The sequence below is a fragment of the Cygnus atratus genome, chromosome 17 (assembly GCF_013377495.2).
Source record: "Cygnus atratus isolate AKBS03 ecotype Queensland, Australia chromosome 17, CAtr_DNAZoo_HiC_assembly, whole genome shotgun sequence".
Lineage (NCBI taxonomy): Eukaryota > Metazoa > Chordata > Aves > Anseriformes > Anatidae > Cygnus > Cygnus atratus.
Genome location: NC_066378.1, coordinates 7,014,436 through 7,038,905, shown reverse-complemented (window position 1 = coordinate 7,038,905; position 24,470 = coordinate 7,014,436). Strand labels below are relative to the sequence as shown.

General features: G+C 38.4%; 2 protein-coding genes across 5 annotated transcripts in view; one reads left to right on the top strand and one right to left on the bottom strand.

Moving 5' to 3' along the window:
* The window catches only part of GNB1L (G protein subunit beta 1 like), a 47,739-nt gene that overhangs the window by 17,051 nt on the left and 6,218 nt on the right, over positions 1-24,470 (top strand). For 2 of the 4 annotated variants that reach the window (XM_035556895.2, XM_035556897.2), the window contains 6 exons: positions 9,121-9,210; positions 11,668-11,909; positions 13,534-13,661; positions 13,906-14,031; positions 16,046-16,208; positions 19,940-20,038. In XM_035556895.2, coding sequence (XP_035412788.1) covers positions 11,868-11,909; positions 13,534-13,661; positions 13,906-14,031; positions 16,046-16,208; positions 19,940-20,038 — 558 coding nt within the window. In that variant the 5' untranslated portion in view covers positions 9,121-9,210; positions 11,668-11,867. The remainder of the gene's footprint in view (positions 1-9,120; positions 9,211-11,667; positions 11,910-13,533; positions 13,662-13,905; positions 14,032-16,045; positions 16,209-19,939; positions 20,039-24,470) is intronic. The other 2 variants (XM_035556900.2, XM_035556898.2) reach the window with 2 other exon arrangements.
* TBX1 (T-box transcription factor 1) overlaps positions 20,561-24,470 on the bottom strand; it is a 32,615-nt gene continuing 28,705 nt past the window's right edge. The window contains exon 8 of the mRNA XM_050714259.1: positions 20,561-20,921. Coding sequence (XP_050570216.1) covers positions 20,860-20,921 — 62 coding nt within the window. The 3' untranslated portion in view covers positions 20,561-20,859. The remainder of the gene's footprint in view (positions 20,922-24,470) is intronic.

Sequence of the window (24,470 nt, the reverse complement as noted above, 5' to 3'; positions counted from 1 at the left end):
GGATCTAGTGGAGTTAGAGATGATATCAAAAATTACAACTGAAATGATCAAGGGGAATGAAACAACTGTCATTTGAGGAGAGAGAAAAAAGGCTGGTACTCCAGTTTTGAGAAAAATAGATTTATCACTGGGGTTTACAAAATCATGACAGTGATGAAAAAGCTGAATGTGAAACTGTTGACCTCCAAATCCTGCAATGCAGGAACTAGAGGGCACTCAATGAAGCCAGCAGGAGATCAGGTTTAAAACAAGTAAGATAAAATACGCCTTAATTTTCTGAAACTTCAGATAATGAATTTGCTCCCACAGGAGGTAGTGAAGGCAGTGGTGGTATCAGCAGGTTCAAAAGGGATTAGACAATTTCACGGACAGCAGGACTACAAATGGACAGTAAAATTACAGTGTCTTGTAACTTCGTTAATGTAGCAACTGTGTTTGGAGAAGCCTGGGAGGAATGACTACCAAGCAGTCAGGCTTCTGTCTTTTCCCTAGCTAGCATCTCTAAATACCGTGCTGCTGCTGGAAACAGGATGCTGGGCTAGACAGACCACTCGCCTGACCCTGCTGGGCATTTCTTATGCAATGCTAGCACCATTGTATGCTTTCCTTTGAATGCTCTGATTTCTTGCCAAATTCTTAAAATCAAGAAAAACTGGTAGCAAGCATGTTAATACTACATTGTTAATACCTGAAGTATTAATGTGCTTCAAAGTCTGATCCATTGATAATCAAATGCCTGCCTGCTACTATACATGTTACTAACATGGCATTTATTTGGAAAATGTACAATTTGGAAAATGAATTTTAAGTTTGTATGTAAGTTTGTTTATTTTTCTTGGCAGTGAGTTTTAGTTATCCATGAAGTGAAAAGCCGTCCAGGTGCAGTGAAGCTGTATGGTGCCACAAGTACTCCAGCAGGAAGGTGTGCAGGACAGGTATGCAGGAAGCTGAGTAGGAGCAGTTCCTTCACGCTGCCATACTGTGCGCTACTGAGATGTCTTTGTGCTGGTTTGAAGTAGGCCAAGCTGAGAAGATGAGACAGAAGAGGGACTTTGGGCTGACCACGTACATGGGTGGGGTCCAGAGCTTGGGACTTGGTCCCCATTCCAGGCCCTGGGCTTTAGTGCCACCACAGAGCTGCAGTGACATCCCTGTGGGCTGGGGCTTCCTCCTCACACACTGTTTGGTGCCTGCCCCTCTCCTGATCACTCAGTCAAAGCCAAAGTACTTAGGCTACTGCTTTTTATATAGTACCTCGCCTTTTTATTATTTATATCAATGTATTTGTAAATGTATTTGGATATTACTTCGTTATCAACATCTGTGGCATTTAGAGGGGACCTGCAAATAGTGGAAAACAACACTAATTCATTTAAGTATAGTATATAGAAAAGTTCTTCAAAAAGTTTTGTCTGTGTATGTTTTACTTTTTGAAACGTTAAGCATGTCAACAAAAATATGCTCTGTTTTAATTAGAGGATGTGTTGGATTTGGGGTGTTTTTTTACATGCATACTTGTATTTGTGTCGCTCCTCTACTCTGGACACTTTCAGTAGAGACTCTTACAAAAGCCATACCGGTGCTGTTTAGGTCAGTTCATTGTGCCTAAGGAAACTGGTAGTGGTGTTCTGTTAATGAGAAATCCAGTGTAAAGAAATCTGCACTAGTGGTCTCAGATGTGCTGTTGGGAAACATGTTTGGGGTTTAATCAAGAGAAACAGGGTGCTTGGTTCTTAAAAGTATTTTTTTTTTCCCGTTTCAGTTAAATAAATGTTAACACGAATGAAGAGCTTAAAACTGTCTGACTAAAACCTCAGCTAACTGAGTCCTGGTTCTGTGAGCATTTTGATGTAATTGTCCTTTTTGTTTTCCAGTTTTCTGGAGAGGTACTTCAGCTGTAGGGCAAAAATAAACTAAAGAAGCCTTTTAAGTCTTCTTCACACCTACATGTATTTATGCGTATTTTTAGTCACTATTTACTGTTTGCAAATTTATCTTGATGTGAAAAAAAAAAAGTTTCAGATGTATTGTTCTCTTAGCAAAGATTTGACCCTCATCTTTACAGACACAATTTCACCATTTTCCTATCAGCCTTTAGTTCAAAGGAGCACTTCTAAGCATGCAGGCAAAAAACAGTTCTATTGTATAAAATAGAGATGTGTGTTTTATATCACGGGAGTTTAGAGAACAATGCAAAGGTCAATTGTGTTGCTTGCTCTCCTGTCACATGATGTGGGTGTGTATATGAATGCATCCCTGGAATTCCACTGTGGGATCTGCATCTTTGAAGCTGATGCTAAAATTACTGCCGAGGCTCTTCCAAAGGCGGATACTGATAGAAGATTCAATGAAATCGAAGGTCGCCAGTCTGGTAGGCGTTGAAAGATACCTGGCTATGATACTATTTCTGATTTAATAATGCGAATGGGAGGCTAGCCCTTTGTAATAATTAGGACTAATTACTGAAGAGGTGTTGACAGATGGGCTAAGAGGAAACAAACTGCCTTTATCCAGTGGCTTAGAGTCAGATTACTAGTCTTGTGTTATCTGTTTCTCAGAAAGTAGAAGCTTCAATCATTCACTAAGTCTTCAAAGGGGAAAGGGATCCTAACAATATACAGGATTTGGGATGAAGCTATGAAATACGTCTTTGACTCAAAATGGCTAAATTAATCTCCTTTCTGTAAATTATCATACTTTTAAAGTTTTAGTTACAGATGGAGAATCTGATTATAGTCTTGAAAAATAAGTGAAATCAGTATTGATGACTGTCCTGTTGTTGTGTTGTTGCTGGACTGTCCTGTTGTTGTTTGTTGTTGCTGCTCCTGCTGATGGATTAGCCTATGCTTGGTTCCTTGCTCTGTTAATAATCTTAATATGGATCCTTTGTTTCCCTTTTATGCTGTGCTTATTATCCACCTGAAAACGAGACAAGGGAAAATACTTAGTAATCTCTCACATTGTCTTTGTTTTATGCAGATGTCATATCTGTTTCTCAGCAGAAAATATGTCTGTCAAATGACTACAGTTACTTACTTTTTAGGAGACAAGATCTTGGATATTTTAGGAAGAAAAACAATTACAGATATAATTGTGTTTACTGAGGAATTACTCATTGATGTAGGATTTCCTTAAAAGTATTTTTTTTCTCTCCTTAAGGAGGTGGTGTCCATGCAGTACATCTGGATGAAGTAGACGTGTATATCTGATATGAATGGAGTTAGCAGAGACATTCAGGGGTTAATCCTTTGTCACTAGAATGAGTGCTCAATGTGACTTACTTTAGGCAAATGATTTAAAAGTCCAGCAGCCCTCCATCTTCTCAGATGACCGCTTTAAGTGCATTTCTTCCCACCCTCCACCATATATAGGTCCTGTTTTTGCTGAGAAGTACCAGATACATACAGTTGCCTTGAATTGCAGTTATAAGATGAGGTAGCTTTCAATTATTTATTTACTTTTTTAACAAAAGGGGCCTTTTAATTAGTGTTTAAATATTTATAACAGTTTTCTTGTGCTGTAAAATCGGTTATACTTTGATCTAGATTTTCTGGTTTGAGATAATAGGGCTGGTAAAAGTTTTCCTAATGAATTTGGTCAGAACATGACATAATCTGATTATCTGATGAAAGATTGACACTTCAGTTCCTGACAGAATAAAAGTGCAGTACAATAGGGGGGCTATTCAGCACACATTCAAAGTCTGGGAGTTCAAGTTCAGGTACTGCAGAATTGTTCAAAGTTTCAAATTAAGGCGGTGAAACAGTTTTGCATTTTTCACTATATTTTTGGTCAGGAGTAGTTTATGTTGGATGTCAGGAGTAGTCTGAAGTTACGTGTGTAAACCATGTGAACTCTGTTCTGGAACTTTGTTTTTTTTTTTTTTTCTCCATTTGTGTTATTCCTTATACAGAAAGACGAACTGATCAGAACATCGCACACGTAGCAAACAGTCAGTAATAGAGACTGGGAACTGAGCATCATCAGCATTCAGCTGGTGTTCAACTTGTGACCAGCTTTTGACTGGTATCCTTCACATTTTAATAATTTAACTGTTTAATATATGATTAGCCTTATTTCAGAGTGTTGGAGATGAGAACATATTTAATTAATGCATCCTACATGCTTATGCAAAATGGATATAGACTTACATGATCAAACTGGCATGAAAGAGCAATTGTGGGTTTGTATCTAAAGCATAAGCTTAGCCTAAACTGTTAAAATAAACATTTTTTTTTATTTGATATTCAGGTAATATTTGCCTTGTAAATGTCATTCCTGTTTGCACTGGAATTATAGCGATTCTTACTAGATTTCTAGGGCTAATTTACTCTCCAATAGCTTGGCTTATCCAAATGACATTTGTTTATACTGTATTGGGTTGGAATCCTAATAAACAAGTTATTAACCAGGCTTGAATTTTGGGGGGTATTTCATAGCATAAAAATACTTCATAATGTGTAACTCTGACTCACATATATAACTCTTAGGCTTTCCTTTGTTTAAATATTATATTGAAAAGGTTGTTGGAAAAAATAAAACATATGTACCAAGTGGTATGGTCTTCAGTGAAACACATATTGAGAATATAAACAAAGGAGGGTGGGTGGACACAGGTACAATATTGTGATATAAATGTATTTCCCACTGTGGCAATTCTGGTAAAGTATTTAGCCTGGTCAGGTAAGAGCAGAATCGTTTTTGATTCTTTTAATGAACAAGCATTTTGTGAGTGTGGTGAGTAGTTTTCTTTTTCATTCTATGAAATGTAAACTGCCTGATTAAATTAAAAGGAAGTATTTCAGAAAGCACTGTCAGAGCTCAACTTGCAATGCGTTTTAATGTAATTGGTTACCTTTGTGAGGTGTCTCACTCTTGGTAAGGCATATAGGGAGTTACTTCACAAGCATTAGAAAGTGTACAGACACAAACACAACAGGTAGTAGTTTAAAAAGTACCTAAAAAGTACATTGTTTTCATTGTGTCTTCATAAGAGTCACTGCTCAGCATTTCCTCCCACCAAAAATGCAAGAATTGAATTTCAGGGATGTTCTTGTTCAAAGAAACTTGAGGACTTCTAACTGTAAGTGACAGTATTTTTTACTTCAGGTGTGGCCAAATCAAAATAAAATACACTTCTAATAATTCCGTGTACAATAAAATATTTGTATGCGTTTGTGTTTTACCACTGTTAAATCCAAACAGAATAGAGTAAGGAACGGTTTAATGTTCTTTGGTTTTAGTTGAATATAAGGTAATGATGCAAAATTAAAATACAGTGTCTTGAAAAACTTACTGAGATATTAAAATGAATGTAATTTTAAGATAAGTATGAAAATGGGTTTTGGCCTTTTTCTACCTTATTGATGTATCGGGCCAGATCCCAAGCAGAACTCAGTGCCAATGGAAATTACTCCATTTCTAGCAGCTCTGGACTTGGTCCTGTACATCAGGAATCAATTGATAAGTCATGTGCGATGTATTTTAGATGTATAGGTTAATTTCCTATAGGTTATTTTTTATTATGCAATATCATGTTACATATACATTTCCTTAATTCCAAAACCTCTTAAGTTATATTTCACACTTTGATGAGAAAAGTATAGAAGACAAAATGTCATCTGATGTGTATTGTGTTTCATGTTCCTATGCCCTGTGGGAGGAAAAGAAAAGTAATAGAACAGACAAATAAATAAACGTGGTGTTGAAACTGGCATGACAGTTTCTGCTCTTGCGCAACAGAACTGCAATCAATTTATTGTCTTCATTGGTCAAATGCCAGAGTAACAGTATAATATCATACAAGAGTAGATTAATTAAAGTAATTAGAACAGAATAAATTAAATAATCATACAAGTTTGTCATGGGAAAAATATGTGTTTAGAATTAATTAGTTTTCAAATAAAGTGATATTTTAATTGCTCAGAGTTACAGAATCTTTAATTGCAGACACATAATTCTGGCCCAAATAACTTCAGTTGCTGTAACAGCTTGATATATTTCTTCTCTGTCAATTCTTTTTAATAGTTTGTTACTAAACAAGATTATTGCAGGAAATGTCTGCTAAAATGTCTGGAAGATGTTTAATTAAGCCCATGCTATCTGAGGACATTATTAGCTCTTGGAACCAAAAGATTTGTAGCTGATGCTGCACTAGGCAGCACCCCTAATTAAGGAGGAAGGGCAGACAGAGCCCTGTGGCTGACAGATTGCTATGCATGGCTGAACTAGAGGCTACTCAAAACACGCTTTTGATGGTCCTTGGCTTATCATTTTTCTGCTAGGTTACCATGATTTATCGAGTGTACAAACTTAAATTCATTTTAGGTCTGATGGTATGGTACAGTGAGGCTGTTGTATAAATCCTTCTTATATTGTGCAATCCTTCTTATATTGTGCATTTTCACATTCTTCAGATCTGGCATTTGTAGTCCCGTATGTTTTTGTTTTTTTTTTCCTTTGCCATACCTTTATGGGAGGGTGTGTCACAGAGCTCAACTACTGTGTGCTTTTGTGTCTGCTTGCTTTCTCCAAACGAGGTTGGCTGTAGTTACATCATTGCACTTTATCAAGCAATTAATGGTTTCAGAAAGTAAAACATATGGGTGTCTTCCCTTGTCTGCGAAGTGGACCTGTTTATGAAACACTAGAATTTCATCTGCTTCAGCTGTATTTCGATGATGTATTTTCGACTCCTTTATTAAAAGCTAGTGCAATGACATTGTGAGGCAGGAGCTCTCATGTTTTCAGTCCCCATATTTTTTGGCATAAACGTATCCATGATATTTTGCTGTCTCCAAAATGTTTACTTCAGTAAGATTTGCAGTGCCCAAAATGTTTAACTGTGTTAAAAAAGGTCAACCAGCTGATAGCTGAAGGCGAATATGTCAGAATGAAAGACTGAAAAAAAATTATCAGTCCGACACAGTGGGAGTATTAGAATGATTAATGTTTATGTTAATTTATGGCTTTTACATATTGATTAATAGCTTTTTGTTTCAGTGACCAAAATGTGTAAGTGGCAATGAGATCCATATGCTAACTCAGTGTCTTTCAAATAATTACAGTCATTCTTAGTTTTGTTCCCATGTTGAATCTATGTTTTCATATGGCAGATAATTATTATACAGTGACTTAAAAAATTGCAGATAGAAGTATTTGAAAGTGAACCTTAAGACAAAAGCCTAGGTTTCAGCTTTCCTGAACGCTGCACATTGACACATATACATTTTTCTTGCAAACTTCATTACTTAAAATCATAATATATTGTGGTTTAGCATCTTTCAGTTACGGGATGCTTGGAGACAAAAAAGATACAAACACTTTGTGAGGAGCTATTATCTTAGTGGAAATCATTAAGAATGTGTTCCATTGCAAGATGGTTATTAGTCATTTTCTTTTCTGCTCCCATAAGACTTCTTGGCATATCACCAATTGCTGATAAGCAATTTTGTTTTCTATCTGTCCATTGACTTTTACAATTAAAATGCGGAAACTTCCATCATTCATTGTGTAAATGTTAGGAGACCAGGCAAGTTTGGGGAAGCTCCTGAGAGAGGATGAACTCCTAACCTCCCTCAAAGTCAATGGGAAATGGGGGTTCTCAGCACTTCTCAAAATGAGACTTTTTCTTGAAGTGTGTTTGTGAGCAGGCAGTCATTGATAGCCATTAGAAATGACTTGGTGACCATGTAGAATGAAAGATCTGACAGCATTTAGTGTTCCCAGCCTAGTAGCCCAAGTAGGACAGGGCTGTTGTCAGTTGTAATGCTGCCTGTGTGGCAACAGGCTTATAATATCAGTTAATAGAAGATTGTATACTTTGCATTCTCTTTGACACTGAGGTGTCTCTGTAAGTTTTGCAAGCAAAATCATTCTATCTAGAAATCTGTCTACACTGTGTAGACACTATATTCTTAAGAGCAGGCACACTAGTGAGTGCTTCCAGTCCACTCTTGTGATTTTTTTTGTTGTGTTAGGTTTCAAAGACAATTACGAATACACATCAGTATGCTTAATTGCTCCTTTGGTTGTCATAGATAGGAGGCAGTAATATGGAAAAATAACCAATTTTAATAGAAAGCATTGATTCTTCTAAAAATTGAGTGCTTTATTAATACCTCTTGTTGGTTAAATCAGAATTTTCTACAAATTCTAATTTCTGCTTGAAATCAATTTATTGATTCAAAGATATCTACTGATTTCTATTTTCCAATTTAAATAATTTTTTTCTTTAAAATTAGCCTTAACGAAATCATAAAATTACAGTATAGTTTATATCTACATTTAGCACCAAAAGTTGCAAATGGAGCTTTAAACTGAAAGAGTAACGCTGGTGTTAGTTGACTGATGAGTGAATTTTCACATATATTCCAAGGCTCTGACCTATGCAACAGTTTGTGTAGCACTCTCACATCCCTTGACCTGTGCAGGCACTTGCTGTATGAGATTTCCCTCTGATTCTGCTTTTACTAGTGTGGGTGTCAGCCTTTGCACACAACAGACACATCATGTGTTTCAGGACTGGGGTCCCTTTCAGAAATCAGGCTGCCTGGCTTTTGATTTGGAATTTGAATTGGCCTTTTCATTTTTCCCTAAGTGTTTTGTACGTGCTAGCTTGCTGCACAATACAAAAAGGCATTTCTTTGTACAGTCAGTTATTTTTTACCCAGGTGCAAACAGATTTCTTCAGAAAGTTGTCTTGCAAGTTCCTTCTTTATTGCTGCCTACATTGCAGCAACCAGGGATGTGATGTCTAAGATGTCTCCAAGACCAGCTGTGCTGTGGCACTGTAATCCAGTGCAGCGCATCGGGTGCTGCAGGGACGCCTGTCACTCTGGCTTGCCAGCAAGGCAATAGTTGGCTGGACAGGGAGTGGCCACGGTGGTCCCAGGCAGCCCTTAAAAGGGTGTTTGCTGGGCAAAGGATGTTTCACTGCTGTGAAACCCAGCTGTCTGCAGTGGCTGGAAGCTTGGGAAAACTGTTTGGGAAGCTCATACTGTAAGGGCTGCCTGCTGCATTTTAACACTGGAGATTGTAAATGTAATGGAATGAACAAAATTTTTTGTGCTGCATTATTAATTTGATGGGGTCTTTTATTTCCACTGACTTCCTCTACAGGCACAGCCACTGACCCACTCTGAAAACACAGCTGCGCACTAGAACTAAGCTATGGAACGTGGCAGAGTGTCACAAAACCTCTGAGTGCAGGTACGCGCAGAAATGCAGGCTAAAAAGGGGCTTTGTATGAATGAAAAAGAAACAGCATGGAAAGGGGGAAGATCAATTTATTCACATCTTTCCCAACTCATTCTTTGCTCTGATTTTTCCTTTGGGAGGGTGGCACCTGGTAGACTAGGAATTTTCGAAAAATAGCAGGGATTTCATATATCTGGTTGTGAGCACACCTGGATGTGTTGAATTTTTGTAGTAGTAATTATGTCTGCACACCTGCTGGTTTCAGTCCCAAATCAGTTTGCCAGACATGCCTAGAGAGATTTATTTCCCCTATACCTGAAAAAGTTCTTACTGTGGAGTTTGTACTGTCGTGAACGAGCCTACAGAAAAAGAGGATTTTTTCTTGTCTTTGTTTGAACCCTTGGTATCTCAAACTGAACTGTGGAGTTTGCAGGGGGAGGAGGGTGTTTGGATGATATTTTAATAGCAATTTGTTTTTGCTTCGATGTGTGATAGAAATGCTAGTGACAGGAGTGGGAACAGGAGAGTTGCTGAATTCTGCTGGAATTTTTCCTGTGGGAATCTGTTAATGTTTTTAATTCTCTGAGAGATTTTTCTAAGGTAATCCTTTTGACATTTACATATTTTAAATGACTCTCATTAAATAAAAGCTTAACTTTTTTATATCAAATGCTGAAGTGATGATACTGGAATACCACTGCATAGAAATTCAAATGGCTTGAAGATTATTCCAATTGCAACCTAAACAAAATAAGCTTCATAAAGGGTATTAATAGTGAATTGTTCTTTAAAGTAATGTAATTTTGAAGGAAATTCAAATGTTCTGGCATTTAGCAGAAGCATATTTTGCTGTACAAAACCCTTTTAGTGCCCAATGTTTGCTGTGTTTAGCCATTTGCTAACTGAAATGCTGATTTGAACAGCTGGGTTCTCCACTCGTGGCTTGTTTAGCAATTTAATCTGTGCAGGAGCCCAGGGGTTTGCAGCACACCTTGTGAAAAATACCTTCAGTTGTTTGTATCATACTGGAGTGTAGCTTAACCTCTAAAAGAGGATCCTGCTACCGCACAGGGAAGGCTAGAAGAAATCAAAAGTGGGACATCTTTTAAGAAACAAGACAGGAGAATGGTGATGGGGTATTTCATCTCTTACTGGTGATTTCCTCTTGCGAACAAATTATGCCTTAAGCAAAACCATTCATATATTTTAATGTGCTTACATAGGTGGCAGGAACCAGAGCATGAGGATATCTCAGGCGCAAACGTAGGATGCTTTTAAATGAAATTTCTTCTGTAGGTTGCAATTTGCTAATTCAAGCCCTTGAGCCAAATTTTGATCTCAGACCAGCCTAAATACTAAGTAAATTCATTTAATTAAATTTGCTGTAGATATCCCCAGTTAACAAGAACAGATTGGTCTCCCTGAGGCTAGATGGAGTTAACAAGAAAATAAATGTTGTGCTAATTAGAGAACTCATTTTCAAACACCTGGGGTTAAACTTTAAAAAGTCCTAGAGATTTAGGTTTGAATGTTTATTTGGAAATGAGTCTTTTGCTTCTAAATCACTTGGGCACTTTTGAAAAATTTACCCAGGGGCTTTAATGCTCACACAGGCATCGTATTTATCATGTTTGGAGCCGTCTGTCTCAGCAAAGCATGGTATAAATATTGTCTGTTAGTATACTGCAGTGTAGTTCCTTATCCATAAAAGTAAATTGGAGACAGTGAGCTGCCTGGTGGTTGAAGGTAGGCTAAATGTCCTATTTGTGAGGCGGCTAATGTGTCAGTAAGAACAGATTGGTGCTTTTTCGGCGGGGTTTAAGGGACCAGTGTACACAATTTCCATCCATTTGAGTCCTTGGGGGACTTTTTTGCTGATTTAGGTACCTAAGAACTTTTATTAAAATTTTGCTCTTAAGTGACTTGTTCAAGCTTCTACATCCATGGACGTGGAAGGCAGCAGAGATGCATTTTTATAGTTGCAGGAAGAAAAATGAGACACTAAATACTGTTGTGCTGCCATTCATTTGCTGATTCATGATAGGAAGTAATAACAAGTCATATCAATATGTCCCATAAAAAACAACATAGGTTTAATATTAAGCTCAATTTCAAGATTTGTCTTTCTGATCAGTAAAAAAGCAAGCAAAGATCCAGGCTGCAAGGAGTAAAAAGTCACTTGATTTGCTTATAGATTGAAAATATGTTTTCATAGTTGTTGTTGCTATTTTGTTTTTTCCTTTTCCTGTAGCCAGTCCGAAGATTTTTCTGACATACTATCCTTGTAAAGACATGCATTCGTAGTGTCTGTTTCATGCCAGGTAAAACCCTCCCTGTAGCCAGGCACACACTTGGTATCTGTCAGCAAAAACTTTTGTGTCAGTAATTAGGAAAATGCTATTAAAAACCTGCCTTGTTATCCCAGGTAGCCTTTGGTTTGACTCAGTTTTGTTTTGTCTTCCTTGCTAGTACAGTAACCCAGGATCGTTCCACTGTGAAGAGGGACCTTGCTTCTCTGACAAGCCACCTAGCTACTACATGTGGTTCTACAAAGTGTCACTTTGAGGATGACAGCATACTGCTGGAGAGTCCAAAAAGGTGACCTCTGGTGACAAAATTCGTAATCCAACAGGTTTATAACACAGGCGAAGCATGTTACTGACAGGCACATGGGAGCTGGATCTCACCATGGGGGCAAACCTGTGCAGCATGTAAGCATCTGAAAATTTGCTCCAGCTGAGCATCTAGATCATCAGACACTATCATAAAACAGATGAGTCAGGGCACTAAACCATGGAGGTTATCCACATCACTAGTCCTAAAAGATAATTGTGCTTAATTAGGACCTATAGATACCATGGTGATTAGTGATCTATAAACACCAAAGGTAGACGTGCAAATGAGGTGCAATAGCAAGTGCATCCATTAAACACAATTCAAAAGCTGCTGAGGTGAATTGACAATTGAAAATCGAGCTTTTACCATGTAACTTGTAGCTCTACCACTCTGTTCTGGTTCTCTGCAATTCCTTTGCTGTGAGCCAGCAGGCATAAAACCACCTGCTGATCTTACCCTACTGGATTTGGAAAACTTCTTGTTTAATCTGGTCCAATATATGCATGAATGGGAAAGAGTGATTACAGTTGGCATCAGTTGTGACAAAGCTGCCCTTTTCAGTATGAAGCCAGGTCAGAAAGGTAGAAGCACAAATAGGCACAGAGAATAAATTCACAGAGAAGGCAGAAAAAATTTAAAGGTGAAAACTCTTCTTGTAATGCATGTGATAATGCAATTTCCAATTAATTGCAAATCAGAGTTGTAGCAGCTGCTGGTTACATTGCCCTTGCACAAGTCTGGAGGGTCATTTGTCGCTAGTCAGAACACGGGGAAGTTGTCCTTGTCCTCTGGTGACTGTGCAGGAACTGCCTGCAGAGATCCAAACATGAATGGTCTTTTTTTCTGCTGCAGAAATCCTTTGTAAAGGTGCCAAATCAGTAAGAGTGTGCCTAATCAGATCATACAAATTATCTCTGTTAGTTCATAATACATTGTTCTTCACATTTCCCATGTTAGACTGGGCAACGTGCTTCCCCAAATGCTTGTCGTTTTCTTTGCTGACTTGGGCCACATTTGAACCAATGACATAAAGCTGAAAGCATCCATCTCTATTGATTCTTTGGGGAATACAAACCCCTTGGAATAAAATGTATAGCACAGTAGTCAAGTTAGGGTGAAATAATGCATTTCTTTTTTTCAAGTAACCATGCTTGGAACCAAAAGTTCAAGCACTTGAGAATAATGGCAATCCTGTGTAAAAATGATTGTAGCTCAGATCTCATCTGAGATTCTTTTCACTGCAGTGATCTTCTGCAAATGGTTGTGGGTACAAAGCTGAGAAATGGCATTTTTATGGGGTGGAAAGGGTAAGACATGCCAAGAGGCTAAGTGGAATGATAAATTGCTTGCCCACTGAAATTCTGGATATCCAGTTTCTTGCACTTAGTACCTGCTCCTTTTTGCAGCAGGGAGAGCAGCTGAACAATTTTGTATTTACAAGTATGTGCATACACAGGGACAGCTCAGCACTTAGCTAGCTTAAAAGGGAATCATAACCTACTGTCAAAAAGCAGATTTGATAGATGCTTGATCAGTCAAAGTTAGGAGGAAATACTTCCACAGAACTTCATGGGAAATAGAAATAGCATCCAATAATGGCAATTTGAAGAGGAAGGTAACTAAGCAAAGCAAATGTCCTGGTCAGAATATATTTAGAGTTACGATTTCACATTAGGCTGTCTTACCCTCTATGATACCTGTGTCATCTTGCTCCCCCAGTGCATTGCATGGATGGCTCCGCCACCTCCGGATCCGCAGTTTGTGCTGCGAGGCACCAGTGCTGCAGTCCACGCTCTGCGTTTTTCCTGTGGAGGCCAAGAGCCTGATGTCCCCATTCTTTTCTCTGGGTAAGTAAATCAGGATTTCTGGCTAAGCTGAGCATCATACAGACGTGTCTTTTGAAAATAAGGTATATTATTTAGATAAATTATATCTGGAGAAAACAACAAAATTAATGACTGGCGAATGACGGGTGCGTTATATTTGTATATACAACTTCAGTATTAAGGTGAGGGGAGGAGGAAAATATCAGACAGTCTTATCAGATTGTGTGCAATGGTCACACTAAAAATAATCTGTTGTTACTGGCAGGTCTGAGAATGGGCTTATCAACGTCTGGAACCTAAAAACACGCAGAGTGGACAAAGCACTGGATGGCCATGGAAGAAAATCTGTCTGCTGGGTGGAAACGATGGATGGTAAAGACAGGCTCCTCAGGTTAGCAAAGGCAAAAAGCAATGGAAATTATTCTTGCTTCTGTTATGTACCTGAGTTATAAAAAAAAGGAATTTCTTATTTCTGGAGTCTGTTCAACAAATATAGAAAATGTACAAAAATACAAAAATCCAGAAAAGATGAAGAACCAAAGGTGGAAAAAAAATATACAATTGATTTCTTTATTTACGCATGTGGCTACACCTGTATCAAAAAGAAATTAATTCTATCCTTTTTCATTGTAGTTTCATTGGGTCTGTAGCATCCTTGTATTGAGATCATGTGAGGTCTCTGGGTAAAGGAAATGAACTTGGATATGAAGTTAAGTGCTTCACAACTGGTTCTCAGGGAATATCAAATTTGATACAGTTTATAAGTAGAGGAGAGAGGGAGAAAAAGTAGGGAAGGAAGAGAAGAACCAGAGGTGGAATGGTGGAAAATGAGCAAGAATGCTGAGTTGCACGCCTGTGTTGCAAAATGTCTTGCGTTCTCATTTAGTGAGGGAAGGTTGGGAAGATTTGTGTACTTTGGATTAGACAGGTGATCTAGAGTAGAGTGGATGCCAAAGCGTCTGTATGACTAGGAGGTGTTCTGACATGTTTATCTAGAGAAGACATCTCTTATAATATACAGTGGAACTCATTAGCATTTATATTTATCTACTTAAGTACAATTATCAACACTCTCCCCCATAAAATCCTATTGAATGAGCATTGTTTGTATAATTATAGTTTTTCATTACCTCTATTTTTGGTGTATATTTATAACAGTTCACATAGCAGTGCAATTCTAGGACAGCACTTACCTGTATTTTTTGTTACTCTGTTCTAAAACTAAATCACCACAATTTCTTGCAGTACCACATTGTTTGTATGCCCAGTACCATAAATGTTTTCAGTTTGTCACTCAGCTGAACAGCAGATGGGAGTTCCTGTACTGATGTTGAAGAAGCCCTAATTGGTCAGATTCGCATCTACCCATTTTGGTTACATACTTCTGTCACGTGATACTGCTAATTAAAAGAAGAAATAGATGAGGGATTTTTGATGACTCTTTGTCCCAGGTGATGACACAAGGATAGGCATCCTGTGCTACTGTAGTCTGTGAACTGGGCAAACTAGAGCTTCTCCGCAGCGGTAATTTGTTCCAGAGAAGTGGAATCACATAAATATGTAGCAACTGATGCTGTGCCCTTTGAGTGGCGTCCTTGGCTTTACTGCCTGGGACAAACCCATGGACTTTTCTGTGGCATGGAGAGGGGTGCACGAGTCTGTGCTTGACTGGGCTGCACTCGTACATTGGTGGTGCCGCTGCAGCCACCATTTTTTCTTTTTTGGATGTTTCAGCTGCAGTGTTTTATTGTGTAATTCCTGCTGCTTGCCAGTCCCTCTCCTGTTGTGTCTTCATACACAGACAGTTATAGCAGTCTTCTTTGCCCTCCCCGTGGCTGTGAAAGTTGACCACTGAATGACTGTTGCTTTTCATTTACCTTTGTGGTCTTTCTTGTCTTGCTGTTTGTCTTTCAGCTGTCAACATGCCTGATAATCCCATTTCATTGCTAGGGCGAAAGAATATTAAATGTGCTATTCTGTGGATACTTTTGATTTCCTTTAAATTAGTTCTAATCAATGTTAACATGTAAGTATAATGAAAATATTCAAATAATCATAAAAAATGATAAATATTTGCACATATAGCATATCTGTGTTTGATCAAGTGTCTCTTTGTAAGAAAACATGGCTAACTGTGACTGCCATGTATCTGACTGACTCAAGTCCTCCCTCCTGCTGGTAACTTTAAAACCTACTGTCCCGTTTTGCAGCCAGTAGGAGCGTAGAATCTCAGTGATACCAAGTTAGCACACGTTTCATGAAAGACCCTATTAATAGACATACAGAAGCCGTATTAAGCTCAGCCCTTACTACATGTTGAAGACCCAAATTTGAGATACCAACCTGCAGGAAGACAGGTTTTCTCAGTCCTGCTGTTCACAGAACAACTTGTTTTATTGTAAAAGCCAGGGTCGTGACCAGAGGATCTGCCTGTGGGACTTAGCAGAGGGACGGACTTCAGTGATGGATTCTGTCTTCACGGAGAATGTGGGATTCTGCAGATGTTCTCTGTTAAAGGTGGCACAGGGACGCTGGCTAATGGCCATGGCAGCCAAAGCCCTGGACGAGGTAGGAAATACTTCTTTTTCTGGTGCTTGGGAGATTGCTTTTGTTTCTTAAACTGGAAAATTCTGAAGAAAGTTCAGAAAGTTCTTCATTGCTTTCAAATACTCTGCTCAAGAGAGGGCAGCACAAGGAACCTTCAGGGGTTCTAATCACTAGTACCTGCCAGGAAGATGACTGAATTATATAACTCACGCTCCAATAACAAGGATACCACCCCAAGTTTTGTCTGACATTTAAGTATTTGCAGCTGCTGCTGGTCTTTCATGTGCAGGAGTTTTGAAAACTCCTCTGGTGCTGCTGCTGAATGCTGTTAAAGGGGAAAACAGTCCTTCTGGGGAACTAATGGTCAGAAAGTCTGTCATCAGATGGCGGTACTCATCTTCCATCTCTAGCTGAGAGTCGTGTCTGGTGAGAAGAGGGGAGGTGCAGGTGATTTGTAATGTGATACGTGGTCTTTCACCTCAGGCTAATTCTTTAACTGGTACTTCGGCTGGAAATAGTTGAATTACTATTAGCGGCCAGAGGTTTGCATGGTTTGAAATAATTGTAGGGTTCATTTCAGTTCCTACTGGATAAGTCCACATCTAATACCCATTATCACACCAATCATTGACTGACAGCTTTATTGGCATTTTCAGCTTCTGTTTTCTAGAAATCGTATTTTTTGTTTTCTTTGAATTACTATTTGAGGACATTCTGCAAAAATAAAATAATTCAGATGCTTGACATCAAAATACCAAAAATACAAAAAAAAAAAAAAAAAAAAAGTGGCATAAATAAATAAGAGAAATATTGTAGCTTATTGCAAGCTGTCTGTGAATGTAAAAAGTCACGAGCTTTCCTGGACCCTAGGATGCATATCTTGAAACTGAAAGTTACACTTTCTATATACTAAGTAATATGTGGGAATGATGCCTGTATTGCAAGAAAATAAGAACTTTTTATTGTTCAGAAACTAACCATATATTTAAGTACTTTGTTGGATCATAGCCAGAATGCACAGCATTTTACAGAACCGAGTAAGCCCATAAAAACAACCACTGTATCTGTAAATAAAACTACTCCAAGGCCCATATATTGTGATCAAACAAGGAACTACCTCCATTTTACAGAAGTGTTCAATAATATTTAACTTTAGCAAAATTGAAAAGTGCACTCTTGTATCAGGTGGAGAAGCGTTTGTTTCAGGCAAAGAGTACACACATGTTCTGTTCATGAAGAATTAAATAGTCATCTAATCCAAAGAGGAGATGTTTTACCCCAATGTCTCTTACAGCTCATCTCTGTTTTATTTTCATTTGTTCGCTTGGGTCCTGCAAACTGATAATGATTTGCTGTCTCCTGAGGTAAAAGAATCCCACTCTGTGTATGAACCTTTACATTAGAACTGTGTCAGGTTTCAATAAATTCACATACTCCCATAATATATAGTGCTTCCAAATAGGCAGCACTGTGTGAGACACAGTACATTTGCAGCTTATGATTAAAATTAAGACTTAATAAGTGTTTATGTTTGGCTGGTGCCCAAAGAAGAGTAATTTTGTCTTAAAGCAGGTTCAGTCCATAAATAATGAGATCTGAACAGGCATTTATTTGTTCATGATTGCATTTAAATCACCAATTATGAATTACACGCACTTTTCTTGCCAATTTGCCAGAAACATGTTAAAAGCTTTATTAATGTGAAAAAGAAAAAGGGTGTGTTTCCTTGTGGCCAGTTTTAGCCACCCAGGAACACTATTAACCTCAGGCAAAGGAAAATCTTTCTCCTATTAAGCAAAACCAATATAAACACAGAACTTCAAGTTTTAGGTTACAGTTGTCAAAATATATGAAATAGTATTTATTTCTAAGGCTCAGTTGCCTCTAATGCAGACAATCTCTGGAACTGTCAATCTAGCACAGGCAGCTCATGCCTGACTGCCTTTTGCAAAAAACTTTTCTCATCTTTGTGTTTTTCTTTGTCCTTTGAAGCCCAACTGTAGCCCTTGTACCAGTTCTTCCCTTTTGAATCAAGATAAAGCAAAGGAATGGCTTTTTTATTTTTAACCTGCAGGAGTGCATTTATCCCACTGTTTACCCTTCCGTATTACATAAAAGTTACAGTTTTGGTTTTCTTGTGATCTAGCAAGCAATGCCCTTTGGAGAGTCAGTGATGAAAGACACAAGATGAGAGCGGGTCATCTTCATATTTATAGCCCATTTCCTGTAATAGCTAACTTGGTCGTTATGTTGATAGCAAGAAGGTTGCCAAGAGAAAAGAATCTTTTGTTAAGAGCGTAGCTCCAAAGAACCAGAATTCCCAGTTGATCAAACTTTGGTCTGTTAATAGGTTTGGTCTACACATCGGATGACTCTGTGCTGTAGTCCCCATCCCTCAAATCTGGAGAATGATTTCCTTCTCCATTGCTAACTGGCTTTAGAAAGTGTTCTGTATATTGTGTTTAGTACATTGTCGACTTGCAGTCCTAGAGTGCAGCTGGCTTTTGGCTGGCTAGCTGACAACCTCTAGAAAGAGGAAGATGTTCTGGCAAGCTTTGAACTAAAGGTATAGGATTGGAAAGCCATTGCAACTGCCGTGGTCTTGATTGATGGCTCCCAAAGGAGCCATATTTGTGTAATACCTCATCTCAGATGCTTAAGGAAATTCGCATGACTGGGGCTGTTCAACAGCACTATTGGGCCTTTGCACATTCAGAAATAGCCCAGGATGGCTGGTGATGCTGGATTTATCAAATATTTGAAGTCCTTTATTTTTATGAGATAATGCAGACCGTTGTTTATTTAATTAAAATAAAACATCACCTGAGTGATTAAGTATGCATCTGAGAAAGAGCAATATAAAAAAAATGTTCCTGGAGCAAGTTTTTGATAACTAAGAACTTACCTTTCTCCATAGTTCCAGGCTCAAGAATCAGTCTAGAGACACTTTCATGTCTGTCAACAGACTCAAAACCTTCCAGTGCCAAACTGCAAAGGCAGACTCCCCTGATCTTGCCTGCTATCATCCTGAGGTGGAAATGAGCTACTTCCTTGGCAGAGGAAGGACTTCTTGCCCCATGTTTTAAAAAAAAGTAAAAAAGACAGAGCCATAATTCATTACCATCTGTGCAAGCAAAAGTAGAGGCTGCTATGTAGACAGAGAGCAGGTGTTAAATACAGTATTGTCTGACCCTTCAAAGCAGGGTCAGACAATATTGTAGTAAAAATACCTGTATGCCATCAGTGCTGCAGCTTGCATTAGCAGATGATTCTGGGGTTTAAATTTTGCTATTTTGCTCATGCATTCAGCCAGTAAATAAAGAAGTCCACCATAGATAGCTAGATAAATAGTGGCTATGTATCCACACAAGCTCTGTGTGGATATAAAAAGAGGTAAGGGAGAGGAAGCAGGGAAGTGTTTTCAGATTAAGCGGTCTGCGATATTATCTATTGTGTGCACAGCATCATCCAGTCTATGTGAAGAAGACTGTAAAAATACAGACAAAAACAGAAGAGCAGAAGATGAGGATGCGTTCTAGCAGTTCTGCCTGGTCTTTCATTAAACAATGCGTTTATTTAGATAGCTGTAGATTCCCCTACCGCTCCAGCTTAGCATGTATTCCCCAGTTTCCTCCAGACAGTTTTTACTGGAAGCGCTTACACTAGTCTTAATCACCTTAAAAGACTTGTGTTTTTAGCAGCAGAATTTTGACCTGGAGCCTGACCAAATTCTCTTGTTTTCCTGATGTCAGGTTCAGGTTTTGGAGCTGCCATCCAAGACATCAGTCTGTACCTTGAAGCCAGAGGCGGGTGCCAAGTTGGGCATGCCCATGTGTCTGAAGTTATGGCAGGTAAGGCAAGAGTGCCTGCTAATTGTGAAATGTTTTCCCTGTGATTCATTTTATATGAAGCACATGAATCTTTCTTCACTTGGATTTTGATTTATTATCAAACCAATCAAGTAATTATACTATTTAAGGGGGGAAAGATTTGTGAACATCCTTAATGTAACTTTCAGAGCTTTCCAAGCCTTAATGGAAGATTCGCAAATACTCAGGGAAAGCTTTATATCCTTAGGATAGATACAGTTTTTGCATCAATCAAGAAGAAAATGAGTGACTTACTAAAGCCAGTTGTTTGATATGGTTTCTCGCTGTATTAAGAATGATGAGAAATGATTGGGTTACTTAAAAACAGTGATTTTAATGGTAGGTTACATTCACTGCAGTGCCCTCAGGATAAGGAAGCACTCTATGAACATTTCTATTACAGGCATACAGTAGGAAAAAAATATTTATGGTTGTATTGGCTTTGGACAAAAAGGTAAATGAAAACAGTTAATGAAAAAAAACAAAAAGCTTTTGCAGAGCATTTAGCAAATAATGTTTATGGGGTGCCAGTAGTGAAAGGCAAGTAATACAAGAAGGTGGCAGTAGAGGGAGGAAGGAGTTTGTGATTGGCTTTAACTCTTGAAAGAATTGGTTGCAAAGCTGATTCCCTATTTTAACGCCTGACGACATACTATAGGTCTGCAGTATCATCCGAGCTGATTCCTGCAGGTTTGTCTGAAGATTTGTATTGGTCTCAGCGGAAGAAAGTACAAATCAGTTGTGAATTTGAGGCATTAGTGTCTTCACTCAAGGTCCTGGAACTGAGTGAAGTCCAGAGGAATTCAGTTGCTGACTTCAGGCAAAAATAGGAGAGGCCACAGTTCAGGTCCCGTGGTGTAATTAGCTAGGAGGAAAAAAAAGAAAAAAAAAGCAAATTAAATAGACTGATTAGGCTTTTATTAAACAGAAAGCTGTTTATTCTAAAAAGGCGATCAGTGTTCAGTACTCACTGAAATAAATGTGGCTTTCTGTTTCCTGGACATGTTTTAATAAGATGAAGATAACTGAGGAAATATTCAGTGTAGAAGATTTTGTAGCCTGTATAAGAAATCCTCTGTCTTCCATCTTTTCTGTGAGCAGTAACATTGCTATTCCTCTAGGAAGCAGAGCAGGTGGAGAGTCTTATTTAGTTAGTTTTTAATTTTGTTGCCAGTGGGGATAAAGCAGAGGACTGGGAATTATGAGAGGTAAATTACTCCATGCAGAGTCTGGCTTTGGGAAGTCACCGCAACTTCCTAGACTGCAACAGGCAAGGACAGATAATCCCTTACAGTCTCACAGCTGTATTTGTTCTTTTACAAATATGCACAACTCAGTTTAAAAGCATGGGGGAGGAGGATACTTTTAAGGGCAAATGATTACATGTGGTACACCAAAGTGATGCTCTGTGTTCTGTTTTGTGGTTTCACCGAAGTGAAACCATAAAAGCAGCTAACCCAGCTGCAACCCTTCCTGAATACAGGCAGTTCAGGATTTCTTTCTGCGTTCCTGCATTGGGCAATATAGACATATCCAGGAGATGAGAACTCCCCAACCCTTCATTTATGGGCAATACGTTGCCTAAGAGACTATTTGATGTTGCTTATGGCACAGTAAATTAACAAGTTGAAACAGAGGCTGACATGGAGAAAGCCACGTAATGGTCTGAAGTAAGTATACTCAGGGCTGTTGTCCAACAAAAGTTTGGGGACTACAGCCATGTGTATCATCATATTTTTCTGCATGCCAGTAGAAAAGATCTATGTATCAGGGAAACAATACACCTTATTAGCAGCAGCTTGAATTAGAAACTTCACTATAGAGTGGAATGAAGCTGCAGCTTATGTTAGACTTGTGGATTAAGCCTTCTCTAAGCAGTTAAGAAGCTGGCAGCAGTTTATTTTGTTGTTTGTAAACTTTTTTTCCCCCTTATTTTACTAGGTCTGTCCTTAAATGTATTAGTTCATTCAATTTTTTTTCCCTTGTGAAGGTTCATATTCTTAAATACATCATCCCTTCAGCTTTACACCTTCCTGCTATTACTAATTGGGTGGGGTAGGATTTACAGGAGTAAGGATAGTCGTCCCTTAAATTTTTTGCACTCCTTGGGGAAGGCATCATGTTGCGTAATGGTGCAAACAAAATAATTCAACAGGAACAATGCATGTAGAAACTGGAAATGCAGAGTTATTACTTTATATAAACTATACCAATTATTCCTGTTGAGCTGACAGCACATCACCTTTTCTTCCTTCCTTGACAGTTATCCAAATGCAACAAGAAAATGTTCTGCTTAGGAAGAACAATGATTTATAATTTAAATTTTCCAATGAAACCAGAACATGGCTGGTGAAGACTTTTCTCCTGAAGTGTTCATTATTAGCAGCTGAAATAAATAGGCAGTTGTGAACCACTGCTTTGTAAGCCCAGACATCAGTCTGAGAGCTTCCCTGATCTTTCAATAGCTGTTATTGTTTAAGTTCAAGTATATGTATTCATTAAATTATTATACATTTCATATAGTTTGGACAAATCAGGAAGGAGAAGTGTGGAAGACCTTGATTTCACAGAAAACAGTACTTTGTTTTCAAGATAGACCAATCTTACATCTCATCTTCAAATTACTGCTTTTCAAATCTAAGCTAAGATGCCCACAGCAGAAAAAAAATGATTTTGCTTGGCATTTGCCATGATGCTTGAGCACCCACCTGTCACTCTTGTCTTAATGAGGGCTGCTGGGTTATGAGCATCTACAAAAAAGTGGCCAGCCCGTTTTAATTGAGGCAGAGGACCCAACCCTGCCCATCCATATCTTGTTTCACTGGAAAATGAAAGCTTTACCTTCTGTAGAGCCCCAGGGCCCTGGAGGAGTAAGGTGCTCATAGAAAAAGAGTACAAATAATTGTTTTTTTGGTTTTCTGCCCAATCTGGGGCTTTTTTAAACTTAATTGAAGTACATATGAAATGCTTTGCTTGCTTTGAAGGTTTTAACCTTTAGTAAGTATGAAAAAAATCTGGAATGTTTGTTTAATTGAGATTTAAAAAAAATACAATTCCCCAACATTACACACACACAAAAAAAAAACACCCTCCATCCAAAATAGCTGATGATTTAACATTTTAAGTCACATATATTTGAGACATATTCATTGCTCTGATGTTATATTATTTTTACAGAAAGATAGTGCCCATGTCTGGGCATTATGAAAGACCTTCGAGGGCCTTTCTAGCCAAAGCGAGGTCCCAGCCATTTCAAAGGAAAAGGGACCTTCAAGTAACGAATGAAGCTCATGCAGGATTCAAGGTGTGGGCAGACCTGCTTAGAAGGATGTGGATTTTGCCTTGGTTTCTTCATTTTAAGGAGCAATTTTGTTCCCCACACAGTGAGATGCATTCCTCATTCAAACACTTCTTTGAGCTGAATAAATCTGAGAAAGAACATCAGGCTTTTACTCGGCAGTTGTACTACCTGGACCACCCAGCTCTTGTTAGTTTAACTCCCCCTAGAACAAATAATAACCAGTGGGAGAATGGTCTCGACCATTAATGGAGAGAGTACGCCTTTGGCCAGTCCAGATTTGTGTCATGCCAGTGACAGCCAGTCGGTTTGAAGAACCTCATTCAATAATGTGATGCTAGTAAAAAATAAGTCTTTCTAAACATCCTTTAACTTCATTTTGAATTGAATACCAAACAACGGAACCCTGTAGGATCAGACAGGGTTTGGCAATAACTGAATAAGCTATTGGATGCGATTCTTAGGTTAAGATGTCCCTGCAGGAGGTAGTTGTAGTCCCACTGTCTATTTTGGTGGGTTTTCTCCTGTTAAAGAAATAACTGGTATTAACAGATGCCTATTTTTTAGTTTCTTTTCATTAGAGATTTGCATCTTCACTCACATAACCAGTTACTGCTTACAAGGTCATTAGTCTTTTGGCTGGAGCAATGATGAATATTTTCCTTAAGTGTGACATGTAATCCAGTAATGTTCCCTTCTTTGAGTTATTTCAGAGGCTTAAATAAATTAGGTGTCTGCCCAGGGTGCCATGCCCTTTGGCCTGTGACATCATTAATCAAAATAGCTTTCAATTGGTTACAGTGGGACTTGGGAGCCTGTTAACCCCTTGGTGACTCACCCAGAGATTCCTGAAGACCGGATCAGTGTTTACTTTTAAGCATTGCTGTGCGCTTGTGTAAATGAGCCGTATGAGTAACCCTACCCTTGGTGATGTGAGACTGGACTCTTCAAGCATGGCATTTCTTGCAGTGTCCATGCGGTTTTGTATAGCAAAAATAAATAAATAAATAAATAAATTGTACTTAGAGCATCATTACTTCATGAATAAATAATTCCCTTTTTTTAAGGAGCACAAGTGAAGTTTAGGCCATGAAGAAAGCTTCTGAAGACTTCAGG